The sequence below is a fragment of the Neoarius graeffei genome, chromosome 28 (assembly GCF_027579695.1).
Source record: "Neoarius graeffei isolate fNeoGra1 chromosome 28, fNeoGra1.pri, whole genome shotgun sequence".
In the NCBI taxonomy this organism is placed as follows: Eukaryota; Metazoa; Chordata; class Actinopteri; order Siluriformes; family Ariidae; genus Neoarius; species Neoarius graeffei.
In genome coordinates this window covers 30955461-30977167 of record NC_083596.1, presented here as the reverse complement: position 1 = coordinate 30977167, position 21707 = coordinate 30955461, and the positions used below count along the sequence as shown (strand labels likewise).

General features: G+C 38.6%; 1 protein-coding gene across 9 annotated transcripts in view; it reads left to right on the top strand.

Annotated features, from left to right (window-relative positions):
- Positions 1–21707, top strand: part of fer (fer (fps/fes related) tyrosine kinase) — a 408576-nt gene that overhangs the window by 228565 nt on the left and 158304 nt on the right. For 4 of the 9 annotated variants that reach the window (XM_060913311.1, XM_060913309.1, XM_060913313.1 and 1 more), the window contains 11 exons: positions 4677–4814; positions 4913–5032; positions 5841–5963; positions 6467–6656; positions 8701–8796; positions 9006–9209; positions 9956–10078; positions 18858–18914; positions 19029–19144; positions 19369–19463; positions 21172–21295. In XM_060913311.1, coding sequence (XP_060769294.1) covers positions 4677–4814; positions 4913–5032; positions 5841–5963; positions 6467–6656; positions 8701–8796; positions 9006–9209; positions 9956–10078; positions 18858–18914; positions 19029–19144; positions 19369–19463; positions 21172–21295 — 1386 coding nt within the window. Of the gene's footprint in view, positions 1–4676; positions 4815–4912; positions 5033–5840; positions 5964–6466; positions 6657–8700; positions 8797–9005; positions 9210–9955; positions 10079–18857; positions 18915–19028; positions 19145–19368; positions 19464–21171; positions 21296–21707 lie in introns of those variants that run through there. The other 5 variants (XM_060913316.1, XM_060913315.1, XM_060913314.1 and 2 more) reach the window with 4 other exon arrangements.

Here is a 21707-nt window from a genome sequence, read left to right as displayed (position 1 = left end):
CCTGATGGTGGACTCATGAACATTAGCCAATGTGAGAGAGGCCTTCAGTTGCTTAGAAGTTACCCTAGAGCCCTGTGTGACCTCACTGACTATTACACGCCTTGCTCTTGGAGTGCTCTTTATTGGTCGACCACTCCTGGGGAGGAGTCTTGAATTTCCTCCATTTGTACATAATCTGTCGGACTGTGGATTGGTGGAGTCCAAACTCTTTAGAGATGGTTTTGTCACCTTTTCCAGCTTGATGAGCATCAACAACGCTTTTTCTGAGGTCCTCAGAAATATCCTTTGTTCATGCCATGATACACTTCCACAAATGTGTGTTGTGAAGATCAGACTTTTGATAGATCCCTGTTCTTTAAATAAAACAGTGTGCCCACTCTCACCTGATTGTCATCCTATTGATTTGAAAACGCCTGACTCTAATTTCACCTTCAATTTAACTGCTAATCCTAGAGGTTCACATACTTTTGCCACTCACAGATCTGTAATTTTGGATCATTTTCCTCAATAAATAAATGACCAAGTATAACATTTTTGTCTTATGTGTTTAACTGGGTTCTCTTTATCTACGTTTAGGAGTTTTGTCAAAATATGTTGTTGTTTTAGGTCATATTTATGCAGAGAAATAGAAAATTCTAAAGGGTTCACAAACTTTTGAGCACCGCTGTACTCATAGGCTTTTCTGTATTTTGATTATTTGCTGGTGTCCCTCAATGGAATGTACTCAGCCTCTTGCTCCTCTTAATGTGCATAAATGATCTGGCTAGAAAATGATTTGCATTTGTTTCCAGATGAGACTACACTCCATGTTGTCATAAAAATCTGGGTCTTAGGACCACATGTTCAGAGAGTCTCCAAGGTGACTTGGATGAAATTTAAAACTGTGCTTCCAACTGGTGTCACCTTCAGTGCAAGCAAAATTCTGTGATGTGACATGGGTTGCTTGTCATCTCGTTTGATGGCTTCATCAGGCACTTGAATCACTTTACTTTTTTTTTTTTAAATTTGCAATTATGTCAAAAATTAATACTGAATCTCGTGAATGGGAAATCTCCACTATATTTTGATACTCAACATGAACAGTTATCCTCAGAAATGTGAGCTCACTGGTACAAAATCCGTAGGGTGGTTTGTTTGTTTTTTTTTAATTTATTTAAATGAACTTCTCACAGGAATTGTATACCTCATCTCAATAAAAGCGTGTTTTAACAATCGTCAGGTATGAATTTCTGCAAAATTCTTTCAAAACATGAAAGTGTAGGCATGGTGGTGCAAGTGGTTAGCACGGTCGCCTCACAGCAAAAAGGTTCTGGGTTCGAGCCCAGTGGTCGGCGGGGACCAAACTGTGGAGTTTGCATGTTCTCCCTGTGTCTGCGTGGGTTTCCTCCAGGTGCTCCAGTTTCCCCCACAGTCCAAAGACAGGTTAATATGGGACGGCCTTGGGCTGAGGTGCCCTTGAACGAGGCACCTAACTCCCAACTGCTCCTCGGGTGCTGTTACCCAGAGCAGTGGGCAGCCATGCTATGTGTGTGTGCTCATTGTTTACGTGTGTGCGCGCATGTGTGTTCACTGTTTCAGATGGGTTAAATGCAGAGAGGAATTTCACAAGTGTGTGATGAATAAACTCTTTCTTTCTACTCTGATGATATGCTAAAATTTGACTATTTTAACACACAGTGTCTTGTATCTTAAAATCATGACTTGCGACTTCCAATTGGTTTTGTAATGGAGGGTCACATATATGGAATTATGTGGTCAACAAAAAAGTTCTAAAAAAGCCAAATATTTCATATTTTAGATTCTTCTAAGTAACCACAGTTTACCTTGACAGCTTTGCACACTATTGGCATTATCTTAACCAGCTTCATGAGGTAGTCACTTGGAATGCTTTTCAATTAACAAAAGTTCATTAGTCAAACGTTAATTTGTGGAATTTCTTGCTGCCTTAATGCATTTGAGACCAAACAGTAAATAGTAAAAAAATATATATATATAGTAAAAGTCCTATTTGACAACTGTAGTAATCCATATTATGTCAAAAACCACAGTCCATCATTACTGTAACACATGAAGTTTTTTTTTTTTTTATTTAAAAAAAACAACATTGAATTCAGTGGTCTGTCCAAACTTTTGGCTTTTGCGTGGTATTATATATTTCATATATTATATCTTAAAAAATGCACAATATATTAGCCAAACCAGTATGTAGGTAAAGTGCACATCCTAACTGAAGACACTGGGATATGTGGAGTCAAAAGAGTGCAAAAGGTAGTAAAATGCACAGTACCTGTGTGCAATGGGTAGTGTCTGAGCAGTCATCTTGAGACATAAGAGTATAATAAACAGCTGAAGCAGCAGTACAAAGTAGCGTTAAATTGACAATAAATTGCAACCCCAAATCATAAAAAATTGGGGTGTATGTTGAAACTGAAATTAAAACTGAAAACAATGATTTGTAAATAGTCTTTGACCTGTATTGCACTCAGAACAATATAACACCACATGTTTAACCACATGAATTGTATCCTTGTTTTTTCTTTTTCTTTCCTTTTTTTTTTTAAGAAAAAAACACTTAAATGTTTAGGGACTGAAGACACCAAGTGATCAAGTGTCCCATTCTTTTATAATAATAATTATTATACATGTATAATAATGTATAATATACGTTTTTATACATAATGTATATTATACATACTATAATAATTTGTTTCCCCTTTTTCAGACTTTTCAGTATTTAGATTTGATTTTTGCATAATGTATGTAAATGTATCTTATATGATTCTCATGTCAGTTTACATGCCTCATCAATAAATAATACCGACCAGAACGGTCTTAAAGAAAATTGATTGGCAAAAAATGGCAGTATGGATTTTTTATATATATATATATATATATATATATATATATATATACACATACAGTGGGGCAAAAAAGTATTTAGTCAGCCACCAATTGTGCAAGTTCTCCCACTTAAAAAGATGAGAGAGGCCTGTAATTTTCATCATAGGTATACTTCAACTATGAGAGACAGAACGGGAGGAAAGAATCCAGGAAATCACATTTGTAGATTTTTAATGAATTAATTGGTAAATTCCTTGGTAAAATAAGTATTTGGTCACCTACAAACAAGCAAGATTTCTGGCTCTCACAGACCTGTAACAACTTCTTTAAGAGGCTCCTCTGTCCTCCACTCGTTACCTGTATTAATGGCACCTGTTTGAACTCGTTATCAGTATAAAAGACACCTGTCCACAACCTCAAACAGTCACACTCCAAACTCCACTATGGCCAAGACCAAAGAGCTGTCAAAGGACACCAGAAACAAAATTGTAGACCTGCACCAGGCTGGGAAGACTGAATCTGCAATAGGTAAGCAGCTTGGTGTGAAGAAATCAACTGTGGGAGCAATTATTAGAAAATGGAAGACATACAAGACTACTGATAATCTCCCTACGCAAGATCTCACCCCGTGGGGTCAAAATGATCACAAGAACGGTGAGCAAAAATCCCAGAACCACACGGGGGGACCTAGTGAATGACCTGCAGAGAGCTGGGACCAAAGTAACAAAGGCTACCATCAGTAACACACTACGCTGCCAGGGACTCAAATCCTGCAGTGCCAGATGTGTCACCCTGCTTAAGCCAATACATGTCCAGGCCCATCTGAAGTTTGCTAGAGAGCATTTGGATGATCCAGAAGAGGATTGGGAGAATGTCGTATGGTCAGATGAAACCAAAATAGAACTTTTTGGTAAAAACTCAACTTGTGTTTGGAGGAGAAAGAATGCTGAGTTGCATCCAAAGAACACCATACCTACTGTGAAGCATGGGGGTGGAAACATCATGCTTTGGGGCTGTTTTTCTGCAAAGGGACCAGGACGACTGATCCGTGTAAAGGAAAGAATGAATGGGGCCATGTATCGTGAGATTTTGAGTGAAAACCTCCTTCCATCAGCAAGGGCATTGAAGATGAAACGTGGCTGGGTCTTTCAGCATGACAATGATCCCAAACACACCGCCCGGGCAACGAAGGAGTGGCTTTGTAAGAAGCATTTCAAGGTCCTGGAGTGGCCTAGCCAGTCTCCAGATCTCAACCCCATAGAAAATCTCTGGAGGGAGTTGAAAGTCTGTGTTGCCCAGCGACAGCCCCAAAACATCACTGCTCTAGAGGAGATCTGCATGGAGGAATGGGCCAAAATACCAGCAACAGTGTGTGAAAACCTTGTGAAGACTTACAGAAAACGTTTGACCTCTGTCATTGCCAACAAAGGGTATATTACAAAGTATTGAGATGAACTTTTGTTGTTGACCAAATACTTATTTTCCACCATAATTTGCAAATAAATTCTTTAAAAATCAGACAATGTGATTTTCTGGATTTTTTTTTTCTTATTTTATCTCTCATAGTTGAGGTATACCTATGATGAAAATTACAAGCCTCTCTCATCTTTTTAAGTGGGAGAACTTGCACAATTGGTGACTGACTAAATACTTTTTTGCCCCACTGTGTGTGTGTGTGTGTGTGTGTGTATATATATATATATATATATATATATATATATATATATATATATATTTTTTTTTTTTTTTTTCAACAAAGCTGTATTTTTGTTTTTGTAATTGTTTATCTCGAGGAGAAATTCATGTTCTTGTGCTTTTCTTGTTCTGTCTTCTAGAAAGGGGATACTTGAGGAGTATAGTGAAATCACCAGTCTCTTAACAGATGAAATAGTGAAGGTCCACAAAGAAATACACACCTCTATTGATCAAATTGATCCTGCATCTGAGTATGATGGCTTCATTGAAGTGTACAGGTATGTGAAAGAACTCACAAATACAAAGCCTAGCTCATGAACTTTATTATTATTATTATTATTATTATTATTATTATTATTATTATTATTCCCCCCAGGTCACCTGAAACCAACGAACCTAATGTAGAATTTGATGTCTCCCTATTAGAGGAAACGGAGAATCTTCAAGCCAATGAGATTCTATGGAATAATTTGACAGCGGACAGTTTACAGGCAATGTGAGCTCAAGTGTCTGCTAATTTTGAGATTGAAAAAGTGTAATGCATGAATTTTAGACAAGTACAATTGTTTTGGTTTTTCACAACAAAATTATTTTTCTCTTCCTTAAAATCCTTTATACCTTTTAAATGGATTGTTTAAAGGGAGGTTGCTGAGATGGTTTGCAGTGGGACTTGCAATTCCATGGGACTTCTGGGACCTAATGGAAAAGTTGTGGGTGTGGGACCTTTTTACATAGGCAGTCAGAAATAAGGATTGCAAAATCAGGAGAAATTGCACATAGCTGATGTAAATGACATGTTATAATGGCACTTCTCCAGCCTTGTTTGACACTGATCATGCTACCAAGGCTTTCAGATTTTTAGGATTACTGTTACTATTTGAGCTTGGCTCAGTTTACTGGTACTTGAAGCAGATTTTTGTGATAATGCATCATTTCAAATGAAAGTAAACTGCCTTTTCACTAGGCAAACTTAAATTTGGTCCAACAGCTCCTGGTTTGTTATAAAGTGTTGACTGGAAAATTGTGCAGGTTGTTAAAGAAATTACAGCAGGAATGGACAGGAGATGGTCAAATTGTGTGTGCCTGTCGATAGTGGTCAATAGTCAAAAGTTTTCGAGACTGGCTGGATACATTTTCTGCCAGAAGCTGCAGAATGTAGTTACCTGTCTATAAACAGAGGATTAGTTACCTGTTGGCTAGCCTAGCAGAAATCCGTGAGTAGAATTGTGTACATAACCATGGTCAGGTTTAATCTTTTGGTGGAGTAGGTTATTAATGTGGATTTATATTGTGACTTTTTCAAGGCTAAAGTCTACAACAGAAGAGCTTGCCTTGACCCAAAGGAGTCTACAGAGTAAAGAGGACCTTATGGTAGACTTGCAGAGCAAAATTGAGGAGTACACCAAAAGTTGTGAGAAGAAGTCTGAGTATGTAGAGCACCATATCTCACACTTGCAATTTTGATCACATTTTGCTTCAGCTTTTTGGGAAACATTGGATTTTTATTGCATATTGAGTGTTCTTGTACTGTAAGTTACAGGAAGGTGAGTGGTAAGTAATTATTTATTGTGTGCTCATGTGTGATCCGTTTTGTCGATTGCAAACATTACAATGAAATGCTCTTAAGCTGTTAAAACGCCACACATCAGATATAAGTAAACAGTTCATGAGGATGCTACCAAGTTATAGCAGAGGGCATGCATTCCTTTCTTACTCTCTCATTCACGCGTAACCTCAATTAACTGACTAAGGATTTATCCTTAATTATATTATCCACCTTGATTATATCATCCACCTGCATCTTATGGATAATATAATCCACCTGTATCTTTATGTAACTTGTGCTTGGTTACATAAAAATGTTTACCTAACAAACAAAAGTAATAGTGTCCACAAAGTCTTGCATGTTCAACTCTTGTCTCTCTTTTAGTAAGGTGCTGTTGCTCAGTCAGAAGCAGTCTCTGGAGGAACTAAAACAGATGGTGCAACTCTTGCGCTGCTCAGAAGCGAAACTAAGTTCCCAGAAGGAGATGCTGGAGCACAAGATGCAGGAGAATGAGGGCAAGGAACCTCCAACTGTTGCCAATTATGAGGAGGATGCACGATCAGTCAACTCGATGGTCTATCTCATTGTTTTTCTTTTTTAACTTTGTTAATTTAATTAATAAGTTAGACGTTTGGGAGCAACTCTTCTCTAATAATTATTTAGAATACGTAGCATTAACTAATACTGACTGTCTTCCCACTGGTCAATATAAAATATTTTGCTCTCCATCGATGCATTGTCAGTTCAAATTTCAAGTTAAACAGTAACTGTAATTCTCCCTCCCCTATTGCAAGCTTGGCTGTAAGATGACTGGTGTACATATAGCACAGTGGTATGCAAAAGTTTGGGCACCCCTGGTCAAAATTGCTGTTACTGTGAACAGTTAAGCAAGTTGAAGATGAAATGATCTCCAAAAGGCATAAAGTTAAAGATGACTCGTTCCCTTTATATTTTAAGCAAAAACAATTTTTTATTTTCATCTTTTACATTTTTCAAAATGACAAAAAAGGAAAAGGGCCCGAAGCAAATGTTTGGGCACCCTGCATGGTTAGTACATAGTAACACCCCCTTTGGCAAGTATCACAGCTTGTGAACACTTTTTGTAGCCAGCTACTAATCTTGCAGTTCTTATCTGGGGGATTTTCACACATTCGTCCTTGCAAAAGGCTTCCAGTTCTACAAGTTTCTTGGGCTGTCTTGCATGCACTGCTCTTTTGAGATCTATCCACAGATTTTCAATGATGTTTAGATCAGGGGACTGTGAGGGCCATGGCAAAACCTTCAGCTTGTGCCTCTTGAGGTATTCCATTGTAGATTTTGTGGTGTGTTTTGGATCATCGTCTTATTGTAGGACCCATCCTCTTTTTAACTTCAACTTTTTTACAGATGGTGTGACGTTTGTTTCCAGAATTTGCTGGTATTTATTTGAATCCATGCTTCCCTCGACCAGTGAAATGTGCCCTGTGCCACTGGCTGCAACACAACCCCAAAGCATGATCGATCAACACCCATGCTTCAGAGTTGGAGAGGTGTTCTTTTCCTGGAATTTGGCACCTTTTTTTTTCTCCAAACATACCTTTGCACATTGTGGCCAAAAAGTTCTATTTTGATTTCATCAGTCCACAGGACTTGTTTCCAAAATGCATCAGGCTTATTTAGATGTTCATTTGCAAACTTCAGACGCTGAATTTTGTGGCTAGGACACAGGAACTGTTTTCTTCTGATGACTCTTCCATGAAGGTCATATTTGTTCAGGTGTCGCTGCATAGTAGAACAGTGCACCACCACTCCAGGGTCTGCTAAATCTTTCTGAAGGTCTTTTGCAGTCAAACAGGGGTTTTTATTTGCCTTTCTAACAATCCAACGTGCAGTTCTTTCAGAAAGTTTTCTTCATCTTCCAGACCTTACCTTGATCTCCACTGTTTCTGTTAACTGCCATTTCTTAATAACATTACAATCTGAGGAAACGGCTACCTGAAAACACTTTGCTACGTTCTTGTAGCCTTCTCCTGCTTTGTGAGCATCAATTATTTTATTATTCAGAATGCGAGGAAGTTGCTTAGAGGAGGCCCATGGCTGTTGATTTTAGGGACAAGTTTGAGATGTCAGAGAATTTATACAGCTTTGAAATCTGCATTATCTGACCTTTCCTAACGAATAATTTGAACAAGCCACAGCTCAATAAGCTAATTAAGGTCTGGAACCTTGGTAAAAGTTACCTGAGAACTCAAATGTATTGGGGTGCCCAAATTTTTGCATGGTGTTCCTTTTCTTTTTTCACTCTTCAATTGTACAAAACAAAAATAATACACATCTTGCAGAAAATGCTGAAAAGAAATGTGTCGTCTTTACCTTTATGCCTTTTGGTGATCATCTTCTGCACACTTAACTATTCACAGTAACAGACATTTTCAGTAAGGGTGCCCAAACTTTTGCATGCCACTGTACATAGCACACCATAACTACTAAGCTTCCACGTTTTAGTGTTTTGTCAGCATGTGCGTGATACTGCATGGCAACACATCAGCAAAAATGTTTTCAAGGTTAAATATGTACATTGTGGTTATTTATTTATTTATTTTATTTTATTTTATTTATTTATTTTGGTAATATACCAGGACAAAAGTAAAGACAGAATATCAAAGTTTGACACACTCCGCCACTCTATTGCTGGCATCATCCGTTCACCAAAGTCTGTACTGGGCTCATCCTCAGTAAGTACTTTGACTTGTCCTTTAGGAGTTTCAGTTTCTGACTTCAATTTGAATACAAATTAATTTCACAGCCCATTGCATAAATAAAATTGATATGCACTGCTCTTTTCTGTGCTTTTTATAATCAAAAGTAAATTAAAAAATGACTGACAGTTCCAGCACATTCCAATTTACTCATGTTCCATTTTCTCCCCCGATCCCCAATCGAGTTCATTGATGTGATTCCCATCAGTGAAAAGCCATTGGGGGAACAGGAGTGGTACCATGGGGCAATTCCACGTACAGAGGCCCAGGAGCTGCTTAAGCAGCAGGGAGACTTCCTGGTTCGTGAGAGCCATGGCAAGCCTGGCGAGTATGTACTGTCGGTCTTCTCAGATGCCCAGCGCAGACACTTCATCATTCAGTTTGCAGATGTGAGTACTGCCAAACACTTGGTGTATTAATATATTATTATGTCAGATATAACAGGTTTTATTTTATCCACATTCACTGGATATGAGCAATTGCATGCACTGATTGGCTGCTCTACTACAAGGCTATCAGCTTTATATAGCATGAGTATAGAAAAAACAAAATGGCGGAGTGTGTTACTGAACCAACCGAGGATGAAATAAAACTCTACTCGAAAACAAAACCCCCCAAAATACAAAAAAGCTACAAAATATGGAATGAAAGTATTTGTTGGTAAGAACATGCGTATCTTTTTTTTTTTTTTTTGAAGAATTATCATTCTAGCATTTTTCACAAATTGCTACTTTCATTTTGCTGGTTTGTTTACATTCTAAGTGGAAATTATTTTGTTGGATGTCTTGTATAAAGTTTTTATTTATCGAATTTGCAAACAACAAAAAACTGCTCTGTTTCTCAAAATCCAGTGAATATGGCTATAGTAAATCAGTTATTTCACTCAGTCTTGTTGTACATGATGCTATGCGCCTCGTTGACTTTCAGTTCATGTATGGCTCAATTTCGTGGAATAACTGTTTAATTAGACACTCCCTATTTTTAGAATGTTAATTGGAGTACATCAGTGCACAGGTCAGCAATAAAAACATTTTTGAAACCACTGGGAAAGATTGGTACATTAGTGTTCCTCTGTTTCTTTGTGTTTTTCACTTGATATTTGTTTTATATGGGTTTGTCCTCTGTTGTTTTTCAGAGTCAGTATCGATTTGAAGGCACTGGATTTCCCACCATTCCTCAGTTGATTGAGCACCACTACTCTACAAAACAAGTCATTACTAAAAAGTCTGGAGTCATGCTTTTAAATCCTGTCTTAAAGGTATTACACTTGACTGTCCCATTCCCTAAGCTCTCTTTTAAAATGCTGGGTTTTTTTTTTTTTTTACATTTTATTTTGAATTGATATTAAATTTTAATTGGAAGTGTTGTCGGATTGTGTCCATGTATCGCTAGTTGTTGCTCTTTGTCTGTTACACCTCATGAGCTATGCACTAGCCCTGGGTGATGGGACGTGTAATTGGATATAGGCAATGGTAAACATGTGCCCCCCCCCCCCCCCCCCCATCTATCTATTTATTTATTTTTTAAAGCTCTGTGGGTCCAAATATTTACTAGGGACAAAACCAAATAAAATTGGTCCAGTACTGAGTTAGAACACTATAACCGGCAACCACACAACGGATATATAATGTAATCCTACTGGGCAATCATCCGCATCAAACTAAACCACTTGTTTTTGTCACTGACAGGTTCATAATGTCCATGTCTGACAACATGGAAAGAATTCCTATAAAAATGCACCTATGTCCGTTTACCTAAGTAACTGTAAAGAAGCTATAGAAAATGACTGTTTCTAGAGCCATTTGTTTACCTTTCTCTTCTTCTGGTCTCTGACGCAGTACCCCATTCAGTGCATATAGTAGGAATGGGAAGTTCAGATCTTTTTATTGATTTGGATCTTTGACTCCTGTTCAGTAAAATAAAAAGCTTTTTTCGAATCAGTCATTAATTTCGTTCATTAGAATTAGTGTTGCGCTGTAGCCACCCTATACGGTTCTCAGACACTTAAGAGCAACATGGTTTGCTTCAGTTGGTAAAGTGATAAGTTCACACAAGTTCACTTTTGTTAAGCTTTAACCATAGTGTTTTGAGTTATTCAGTTGAAATGACTTGATAAGTCATTATCGAGTTCAGTTGCCCATACAAGAGCATGTTGCATCGATCAATAAAAATATCATTCTATTCATTATATTATAGCTATTCACTTTAGCCAACCTGGTCATTTAAGACCCGTAGTGTGTGAACATGTTTCAACAGGAAGGCAAATTAAAAATACATTCAATTAGCGACATTATACACAGCTAGATAGCTATAGAAATGTTCTGGTTGACCAGATAATGTTGGCAAACTTTTCCTCTCATCTCCAGTATTAGCATTGGTCATGTGACTGCTGTAACCATGTGAATGAGAGACCTGACCCGAAAGACCCGTAATGATGATTCATGAATGGATCACTCCTCCCTACTAAGAACATGCAGTGGTCATGTGACAAATGAAGGCTACTCATGCCTGAAAGACCTGTAGTTACGATTCATGAACGGATCACTCTTTACTACTGAGGTGGGGTTTACATTAGACCGTATCAGCGGATCATCAGATTAACGTTTTTAAAACGATTAGCGTGCACACAGCAACACCAATACACGATTCGCGTGCACACAGCAACACCAATACACGGATACGCTCGGCTCCGCAGGCATCCTGCGCTCCAAATCACTCCGCCCTGAACAGCGAGTGCCCTCTGGAGGGTGCGCACTCCGGCCCTGCGCAGCTCACAGAGCGCGCGAGTATAGCGCACGAGCAGTGATTCTGGACTGAGCCGCTGTGTGTGTGATCCCAGTGCACATCACTTACCACTTGCAAGTGGAAGGATGGCAAGCCTAAAGACAATCATAACTACACAATGGGCAGTATTTGCATCAGTATTTGCAGTATTTTCATACTTTTATACTCTTTAATGAAAGGTGATACAAGGCGGAAGTCCGCGCCGTTTTTCAGCAGTCGCGTCACATGACCAACGCCAGCGAATCAGGAAGGTGGATGTCACAGTGACGTTGTCCAATGACGACGCCAGCTAGAGCTCAGCACAGCGTATCCACGTATTCTCAGTGTTTACACAGCACCGGACCAGACACAATCTGGATTGAATACGTGGACCCTGGCGGATTCCCGTTTCCAGGCGTTTTAATGTAAACGGACAGTGCATCCGCGAAGAAAACGAGACAGATACGGTCTAATGTAAACTTGGCCTGAGACTATGCAGCAGTTATGTGATGAATGAGTGACCTCATACTAGAAAGACCTATAGTTATGATTTGTGAATGAATGGATCAGTCCTCCCTACTGAGAATATGCAGTCGTCATGTAACAAGTACCCGAGACTTGTACCTGAAAGACCCATTCATGAAGGAAGATGAGCCTGAGTGGCACACACGTGTGGCCCAGGGAAAATTGAACTGAGGTGACTCATTACTCCTGAGTCATGCAAAAGATTAGTTCACAATGAATGAATCATTCATGAATGACATGTAACTAGCATTATTGCAGGGGGATGGTTTCTGATGTTTACTAAAGAATTCATCAGGAAATCTATTTCCAAAGTAATGCCCAAATATTTAGCTGATTATGATAATATGGATGAGGTGTTTGAATTTGATGGCTGTTCCTATGTATTTGAGGCAGAGTATACATGCATGCATTGATTAAAATATTTAATCGCGTTACTGTCCATAGTTAACTCGTGATTAATCGCAAATTAATCATACTTTTTAAAATCTGTTCTAAATGTACCTAAAAGGGATACTTTTCAAGTTTTTGGGGAGTGGACAAATGTGCTTGCTTTATGCAAATGTATGTGGCCAGGTCAAGAAGGATAAGGCTGGACATAGCAAAAATTATTTTTGTGGGCATTTTATTCCCCCACTGCATTTTACAAATAAAGCAGCATTAATTTTATAATTTTGAGGGTTTAGCATAATTCAGTGTGAACAAAACAATATAGTATTTTCCTCTAGTTCTGGACTTAACTTCCAGCCTCAAACTATGCAATAAAATAAACAAACTGGGTGATGTGGACTCTGGACAACAGTAGTGGCGATCTTTAAATAAAGAAAATAAAAGTACAAAACCCAAATAAATACATTTGTTAAGCCACACAGCTCATAAAGATGTTTTCCAGTAAATATACTGGTAAACATACAGTACATTTTCATGAGCAAAAATGCATTTATAAACACTTCTTTTTACATAACTCACAAATTTCTCAGAATAAAACAAAAACACTCACACCAGTGTGCAGCCTGCACGCTTAGACGCGCGCGTGCACACACACACCTGGACCTTAACACGTTGTCTTTTCTCCCCCCTGAACAACCAAAAGCATATAAAAATACACACATTTTATGTAAACAGTCAGAATGCAACAATATACAGGCATGTGAAAAAATTAGGACACCTCATGAAATCCTGTGTATTTTAAAATATATTTGGACATATGGGTATTTAATGTAAATTTTAATTAAAATGAGGGATCCAAGTAATATAACTAAACAATAAAAAAATAAGAAAAGCCTTTTTAAAACTTTCTGTAAAATTTAATTAAAAAATAATGCAATTTCTGGTGAGGAATAAATTAGGACACCCCCCTATATTATCCCTCTTAAAATGTTGAAAATCCCAAACAGGTGCATCACGTCAGGTGCACATGATTAGTACATCGTTACCCAGCATTTGAATGGAGCCTTGCCCTATTTAAACCTCAAATTTAGTTTGGTGTGGCCCTGACAGTTGGGATGTTGAGGTGAGCGCCATGGTGAGGTCTAAAGAGCTTCCTGATGCCCTCAGAAAGAAGATTGTGGCCGCTTACGACTCTGGTAAAGGATTCAAAAAGATTTCAAAAGCATTTAACATTAGCCATTCCACCATTCGCAAAATTATTTACAAGTGGAGGACATTTAAAACAACTGCCACCATGCCAAGATCTGGCCGTCCGAGCAAGTTTACCCCAAGAGCAGAACGCAAGATGGTCAAAGAGGTCCTGAAAAATCCTAAAGTGTCATCAAGGGAATTACAGCAGGTTCTGGCAACTGTCAATGTGAAAGTGCACGACTCTACCATCAGAAAGAGACTGCACAAGTGTGACTTGCATGGGAGGTGTGCAAGGAAGAAACCTTTGCTCTCTAAAAAAAACATCAAGGCCAGACTGAAGTTTGCCAGAGAGAACATAGACAAAGACCACGACTTCTGGAATAAGGTTCTTTGGACAGATGAGTCTAAAATTGAATTATTTGGACACCAGAACAGAAGACATGTTTGGCGTAAACCAAATACAGCCTTCCAAGAAAAGAACCTCATACCAACTGTAAAGCATGGAGGGGGCAGTGTCATGGTTTGGGGATGCTTTGCTGCAGCAGGACCTGGCCAACTCACCATCATAGAATCCACCATGAATTCTACTGTGTATCAGAGGGTGCTTGAAGAAAATGTGAAACCATCTGTCAAAAAATTAAAGCTGAAGCGTAACTGGATACTGCAACAAGACAATGACCCAAAGCATACCAGCAAATCCACCAAGGACTGGCTAAAAAAGAAGAAGTGGAGAGTCCTGGAATGGCCAAGTCAAAGCCCTGATCTTAATCCCATCGAAATGCTGTGGGGTGACTTGAAACGGGCTGTACATGCAAGACACCCCTCAAACATCTCACAGCTAAAAGAATTCTGCATTGAGGAGTGGGCCAAACTTTCTCCTGATCGATGTCAGAGACTGGTAAAAGGCTACAAAATGCGTCTCGTTGAAGTTATATCAGCCAAAGGGGGCAACACTAGCTACTAGGGGGTAGGGTGTCCTAACTTTTTCCTCCATTGAAATACATACTTTATTTTTTTTCTTTTTTTGGATTTGTCAAACAATGTTCATTTTTGTTGTTAAATTGCAATCAAATCACTTTCTTTTTGAAAAATACATAAAAACATGCCTGGATATTGGTATGTGTACCATTTCTAAATAAAAAGCTGATTATTTAATGGGGTGTCCTAATTTTCTCACATGCCTGTAAGTTGATTATGTACATAAGTGTACTTTATCTTGACTTACACCAACCAGCTCCTCGCTACATTGCTCGCTCACGTTATGCCACTTCCTGATTTCCCAAATGCCAGGGGAGGGAGCACAGAACATGCATGTGTTAATCGTGCATTAAAAAATTAGTGGTATTAGAAGGAATTTGCGTTAACATGTTAAGTTAAATTCAACAGCCATACATATATATATATATATATATATATATATATATATATATATATATATATATATATATATATAGTTTAAACTTACATCAGTACAGGCAAAAGCACAGCAGGATAATGTCAAAAAGCATTCACTCAATAAGCTGGTTGTATGTTCCAATTATTTACTGAGCCATGACTGACTTAACAGTTATTCCACGAAATCAAGTCGTACATGAGCTGATAGCTGACGAGGCATGTAGCGCAGAGTAGGCTATAAGCCATGTACGACAAGATTGAGTGGAATGATTGTTTTATTCTATCCACATTCACTGGATTTTGAGAAACAGAGCATTTTTATTTTTTGCAAATTTGATAAATAAAAACTTTGTACAAAGTGTCCGATAAAATCATTTCCACATAGAATGTAAACAAACCGGCGAAATGACAGTAGCAATTTGTGAAAAATGCTATAATCATAATTCTTGAGAAAAATATACATTCTTATCATCAAATACTTCCATTCCATATTTTGTTTGTTTATTTATTTATTTATTTATTTATTTATTGTATTTTTTAGGGTTTTGTTTTCAAGTAGTTTTTATTTCAACCCTGGTTGGTTCAGCAGCGCACACCTCCATTTTCTTCTTCTTTAGGGTTTTTTGGCGATTGACAAACCAACTTAAAGGTGCATTACCGCCACCGACTGGGCTGGAGTGTGGAACAGGAGCTATTGGGGGAGGGCTATATTCTTTTAGCTATTTCTCTTTCTTTTAAATACCTGATAAAGTGATATACAGTGGTATGCAAAAGTTTGGGCAACCCTGGTCAAAATTACTGTTACTGTGAACAGTTAAGCAAGTTGAAGATGAAATGAACTCCAAAAGGCATAAAGTTAAAGATGAAACACACTTTTCAACATTTTAAGCAATATCGGTGTATTATTTTGGTTTTGTACAATTTTAGAGTGAAAAAAGGAAAGGAATAACTTTCAAAAGTATGGGAACCCTAGGAGATTTGAGCACTCAGATCACTTTGACCAAGGTCTCAGACCTTAATTAGTTTGTTACGGTTATGGCTTGTTCACACTCATTGTTAGGAAAGGCCAGGCAATGCAAATTTCAAAGCTTTATAAATGCCCAGGCTCCTCTAACCTAGTCCCAAAAATCAGCAGCCATGGGTTCTTCTAAGCAGCTTCCTACCATTCTGAAAATGAAAATGGTTGAGGCCCACAAAGCAGGAGAAGGCTATAAGAAGATAGCAAAATGTTTTCAGGTTGCCATTTCCTCAGTTCGAAATGTAATTAAGAAATGGCAGTTAACAGGAACAGTGGAGGTCAAGATAAGGTCTGGAAGACCAGGAAAATTTTCAGAGAGCGCTGCTCGTAGGATTGCTAGAAAGGTAAATCAGAACCCCCGCCTGACTGCAAAAGACCTTTAGGAAGATTTAGCAGACTCTGGAGTTGTGATACATTGTTCTACTGTTCAGTGACACCTGCACAAATATGGCCTTCATGGAAGTCATCAGAAGAAAACCTCTCCTGCATTCTCACCACAAAATTCAGCATCAGAAGTTTGCAAAAGAACATCTAAACAAGCCTGATGCATTTTGGAAACAAGTCCTGTGAACCGATGAGGTTAAAATGGAACTCTTTGGCAGCAACAAGCAAAGGTATGTTTGGAGAAAAAAGGGCACAGAATTTCATGAACACCTCTCCAACTGTTAAGCATGGGTGTGGATCAATCATGCTTTGGGGTTGTGTTGCAGCCAATGGCACGGGGAACATTTCACGGGTAGAGGGAAGAATGGATTCAATGAAATTCCAGCACATTCCGGAAGTAAACATAACCCCATCTGTAAAAAAGCGGAAGTTGAAAAGATGGCTTCTACAAATGGATAATGATCCTAAACACATTTTTTATTTTATTATTTCATATTTATTTATTTATTTATTTATTTATTATAGGAGGCGTGGACTACCTGTCAAATTGGGCGGGACGTTCACGCCTCCATAGAGTAACATCAGCTGATAAGGCACGTCACCACTCGACATCTGGTGACTGTTTTGAAGAAGGCGGAAGTGTTCGCCGAAACTGTCAACAAACGAGGTAACATACTAAAAAATACGTGTCTTAAGAAACGAACTAAAAAAGTAGTTATAATAATCAGACATGATGAATTTTCACTACAGATCCTAAACACACCTCAAAATCCACAATAGACTACCTCAAGAGGCACAGGCTGAAGGTTTTACCATGGCCCTCACAGTCCCCTGATCTGAACATCATTGAAAATCTGTGGATAGACCTCAAAAGAGCAGTGCATGCAAGACGGCCCAGGAATCTCTCAGAACTGGAAGACTTTTGCAAGGAAGAATGGATGAAAATTCCTCAAACAAGAATTGAAAGACTCTTGGCTGGCTACAAAAGACGTTTACAAGCTGTTATACTTGCCAAGGGGGGGTGCTACTAGGTACTAACCATGCAGGGTGCCCAAACTTTTGCTTCGGGACTGTTTCCTTTTTTTGTCATTTTTGAAAATGTAAAAGATGAAAATAAAAATTTGTTTTTGCTTAAAATATGAAGGGAATGAGTCATCTTTAACTTTTATGCCTTTTGGAGATCATTTCATCAACTTTTGCTTAACTGTTCACAGTAACAGTGATTTTGACCAGGGGCGCCCAAACTTTTGCATACCACTGTATCTGACTTGATGCGCTCTGCCATTTTGTTTTTCTCTACTCACAGTATATGAGCTGATAGCCTTGTAGTAGACATAGCCAATCAGAGCATGTGATTGCTCATATCCAGTGAATGTGGATAGAATAAAATTATACATTTCCACTTTTCAGCTGTTGTCATTCATAATTATGGAATAACTGATATCAGCAAGCTTACATTATCTGGGTAATATTGTTGTACAAGTGTTAGTCATATTAAGCTTGCGTATTATATGACCTGACATTATAAGACCGTTTTTATGCCATATCCAATACATTTAGGGATAATAGAGGGTAGCCAGGATTGAATGAAGAGTTCAAAGAGTGCCTTTCTCTCTCTTCCTCATCCTCTATTCAGTTTCTCTGAGCTCTGTCTCTATACTCTGCCTCAAATAAATAGGGATGGCTGTCAAGTTCAAATGCATCGTCCATATTGTTATCAGCTAAATACTTTGGAAATGGAATGCTTCACATATTCTCTGTGACTTCTCTCCAGAATTCAAAAAACAGCCCCGTGCAGTAATCGACTACATGCGCTGAATGGGGTGCTGCATCAGAGACCAGAAGAAGAGAAAGGTTAAAACAATGGCTCTAGAAACAGTCATGTTTTCCAGTTTCTTCACAGGTATTGACAGGTGTATCCCTGTCGGGATTCTTTCCATGTGTTCAGACACTTGGTGAATAAAAACATTGAGCCTGTCAGTGCTGAAAAGAAGTGATTTAGTTTGACAAAGATGATTGCCCTGTAGGGTTGCATTGTAGAACTGGTACAGTATTGAGTTAGAACGGTATAACCGGCAACCACAAAAGAGTTCTTTTGTGGTTGCCGGTTATACCGTTCTAACTCAATACTGTACCAGTTTCAGTTGTTTTTGTCCTTCATGAGTATTTGGACCCAAAGAGAGAAAAATTGGGCTTGGGTTAAAAATTCCCAGAATTTTCTTTTAAGAGTAAATATGGTTTAATGGCCAGGTCTTTTTTTTTTTAAACATGTGACTGTTATATAATAGTGGACATGGGTACTCTCTTCTAACTAGTGATGCTAATTTGTGTTTTTCCCTGTGTGTGTGCTGTTTTGTTTTGTTTTTTTAAAAAGGATAAAAAATGGATTCTCAATCATGAGGATGTCATTCTTGGGGAACTTCTAGGAAAGGTACGCCCTCTCTTTCAAATTAATGTCTTTTAATTAGATTTTAAGGATCTCTCCAATCATATTTTCATGTGGTCTAAATACAAAAAGTCACCATAGTATGAAACTGTGATATAGGGCAATTTTGGTGAGGTGTTCAAAGGAATGTTGAGGGATAAGACACCTGTGGCTGTGAAGACTTGTAAAGAGGATCTCCCCCAAGACCTCAAGATCAAGTTTCTTTCAGAGGCGAGGTGAATGAGGCTTACTGAAAAGTTACATTAAAAAGGCTGGTGCTACTAATAATAAACAAAAACTTGTACTACCACCATTTTGCATATTAGATCATGCTAGCTGGTTTCCACTGTAGTATTTGGTCAGTCTGCATTTTATCTCCAAAATTTAGTATGCTGTCCACTGATTTAATATGCTATCCATTGATTTGTTGATTATTTTAATGGTGTATTTTATTGTTCAGGATCCTTAAGCAGTACGATCATCCCAACATTGTGAAGCTAATAGGAGTTTGTACGCAAAGACAGCCGATTTATATAGTGATGGAGCTTGTGCCAGGTATGCTCCTATAGTCTACCAACTAATGGCCCTTTTCCACTACCCTTTTTCAGCTCACTTCAGCTTGCTTCAGCTCACTTCAGCCCGACACGGCTCGCGTTTCGACTACCAAAGAACAGCACGACTCAGCTCGCTTCAGCCTTGCTTAGCCCCTAAAACTCGCACGGTTTTGGAGTGGGGCTGAAGCGAGCCAAACCGAGCTGAGTGAGGCTAGGGGCATGAGCAGACACTCCCCTGTGCACTGATTGGTGAGGAGGAGTGTCCTCACATGCCCACACACGCCCCGCGAGCACGCTGGGATCTGTAAACACCGTAAACCCGGAAGAAGAAGAATTACGAATTACGAGAATTTCTGAAGCCTTATGTGCCTCGCCTCATCTATATGCTCTTGCCAGTATCTGTTGGCGTTGTCGGTGACAACAAGCCACAGCACCAAGACCAGAAACACTAACGACTCCATGTCCTCCATGTTTATTGTTTACTATTCGGGTCATGAGACTACTGCTTAAAAGCTCACTGATGTCACCGTTTGCGCTGCTTAACGACATCATGTAACGTCCACCCACTTTCGCTAACTCCACCCAATGTGTCCACCCACTTCCAGCCAGCACGGTTCAGCGCGGTTGTAGTCGAAATGCAACTCCAACAGCCCCGCTCAGCTCGACTCAGCCCAACTCAGCACAGCACGGCTCAGCCCGACTCAGCCACGTTTGTAGTGGAAAAGCGGCATAACTGACGAACTGAAACGTCACAGTAACTACAGTATATATTCAGCCAGGTCCATAAATATTTGGACATTGGCAAAGTTACTGTTGTTTTAACCATCTACCACAGTATCTATGAAATAAAATTACATAATGAATGAGCTCAAAGTACACACGTTCAGCTTTAATTTGAGGCTATATACATCCAAATCTATTACCCCCTATATACATATACACCTCCCCTTCTTTTTGAAGGACCAAAAGTAATTGGACAAGTGACTGCTCAGCTGTTCCATGGCCAGGTGTGTGTTATTCCTGCCTTGTTATTTCACTTACAGCAAGTCTCAAGCTGATATGAAGTATCACATTTGCATTTGGAATCTCCGTTAATTCTCAATATGAAGTCTAAAGAGCTGTCACTGCCATGGAAGCAAGCCATTATTATGCTGAAAAATCAAAACAAACTGATCAGAGAGGCCTGGCCCATTGGACAATGCTGGCCCAAATCAAGGATGGCCATTACCTGACACACTCACACTGGTTGCTGATCACTGACCCTAATTTACTCTTCCATTTGATTGCATTTTTGTGAGTGGTGGGCTTGCATAATTAATGCCTTGCATACCAAAGACATGAAAGTTATACCTAACTTTTATGCCAGTTTTCCTGCCAGACTCTATGTACTACTAAAATTCACTATAAACTCAGACTAAATAATATGTGAAAAATGCAGGAGTTCAAACAAAAACGTTTTCATGCAGGGCTGCCAATGGAACTGGTTCCCTTATATTTATTGATGCAACTGCTGACAAGAGCAGCAGGATGAATGCTGAAGTGTATAACCTTAAATAATTTGCTTTAAATTATTTATATCAGCCAAATTCTTCAATACACAGCCATATCAGTAACTTTGGTGTCCAAATATTTATGGGCCTTGCTGGAAGATATTCCAGTTATACAATATACAACATGTAATTTGCCTTCTTACTTGCCTTCTTGGACAGGAGGTGACTTTCTGTCCTTTTTGAGGAAGAAGAAGGAAGACCTCAAGATAAAGCAGCTACTAAAATTTTCTCTAGATGCAGCTGCAGGAATGGCTTACCTGGAGCTTAAGAACTGTATCCACAGGTAGGAAGAACCATAGTGGAACTAAAGAACTCTGTCCACAGGTAGGAATCCCCAAAGTTGACCATTTAACATGGCTCATCATCCAGAACCTTTTATGATAGTTTTTGTGAGTTATAAATGGCAATTTGTTTTAAGAAGCTTGGTCATATAGACATGCTTTGTCTTTCATTCGGTACCGGCCATATGATGAAAATAGCAGCAGAATTGTTTCAGTATGAGTACAATTAGCTGAAATTGGTCAAGTTCATATTAGCACCACTTCCGAAATTCATTTCCGTTGATAAAGAAAATTATCAAGAAGAAAATTAATTTCCATTGATATTAACTTTGAGAGTTATTAATTACATAACTATTTAATTAACTTAAAAGATGGATGTCACATAGCACTTGCTGTATGCTCAACAAAAACAAT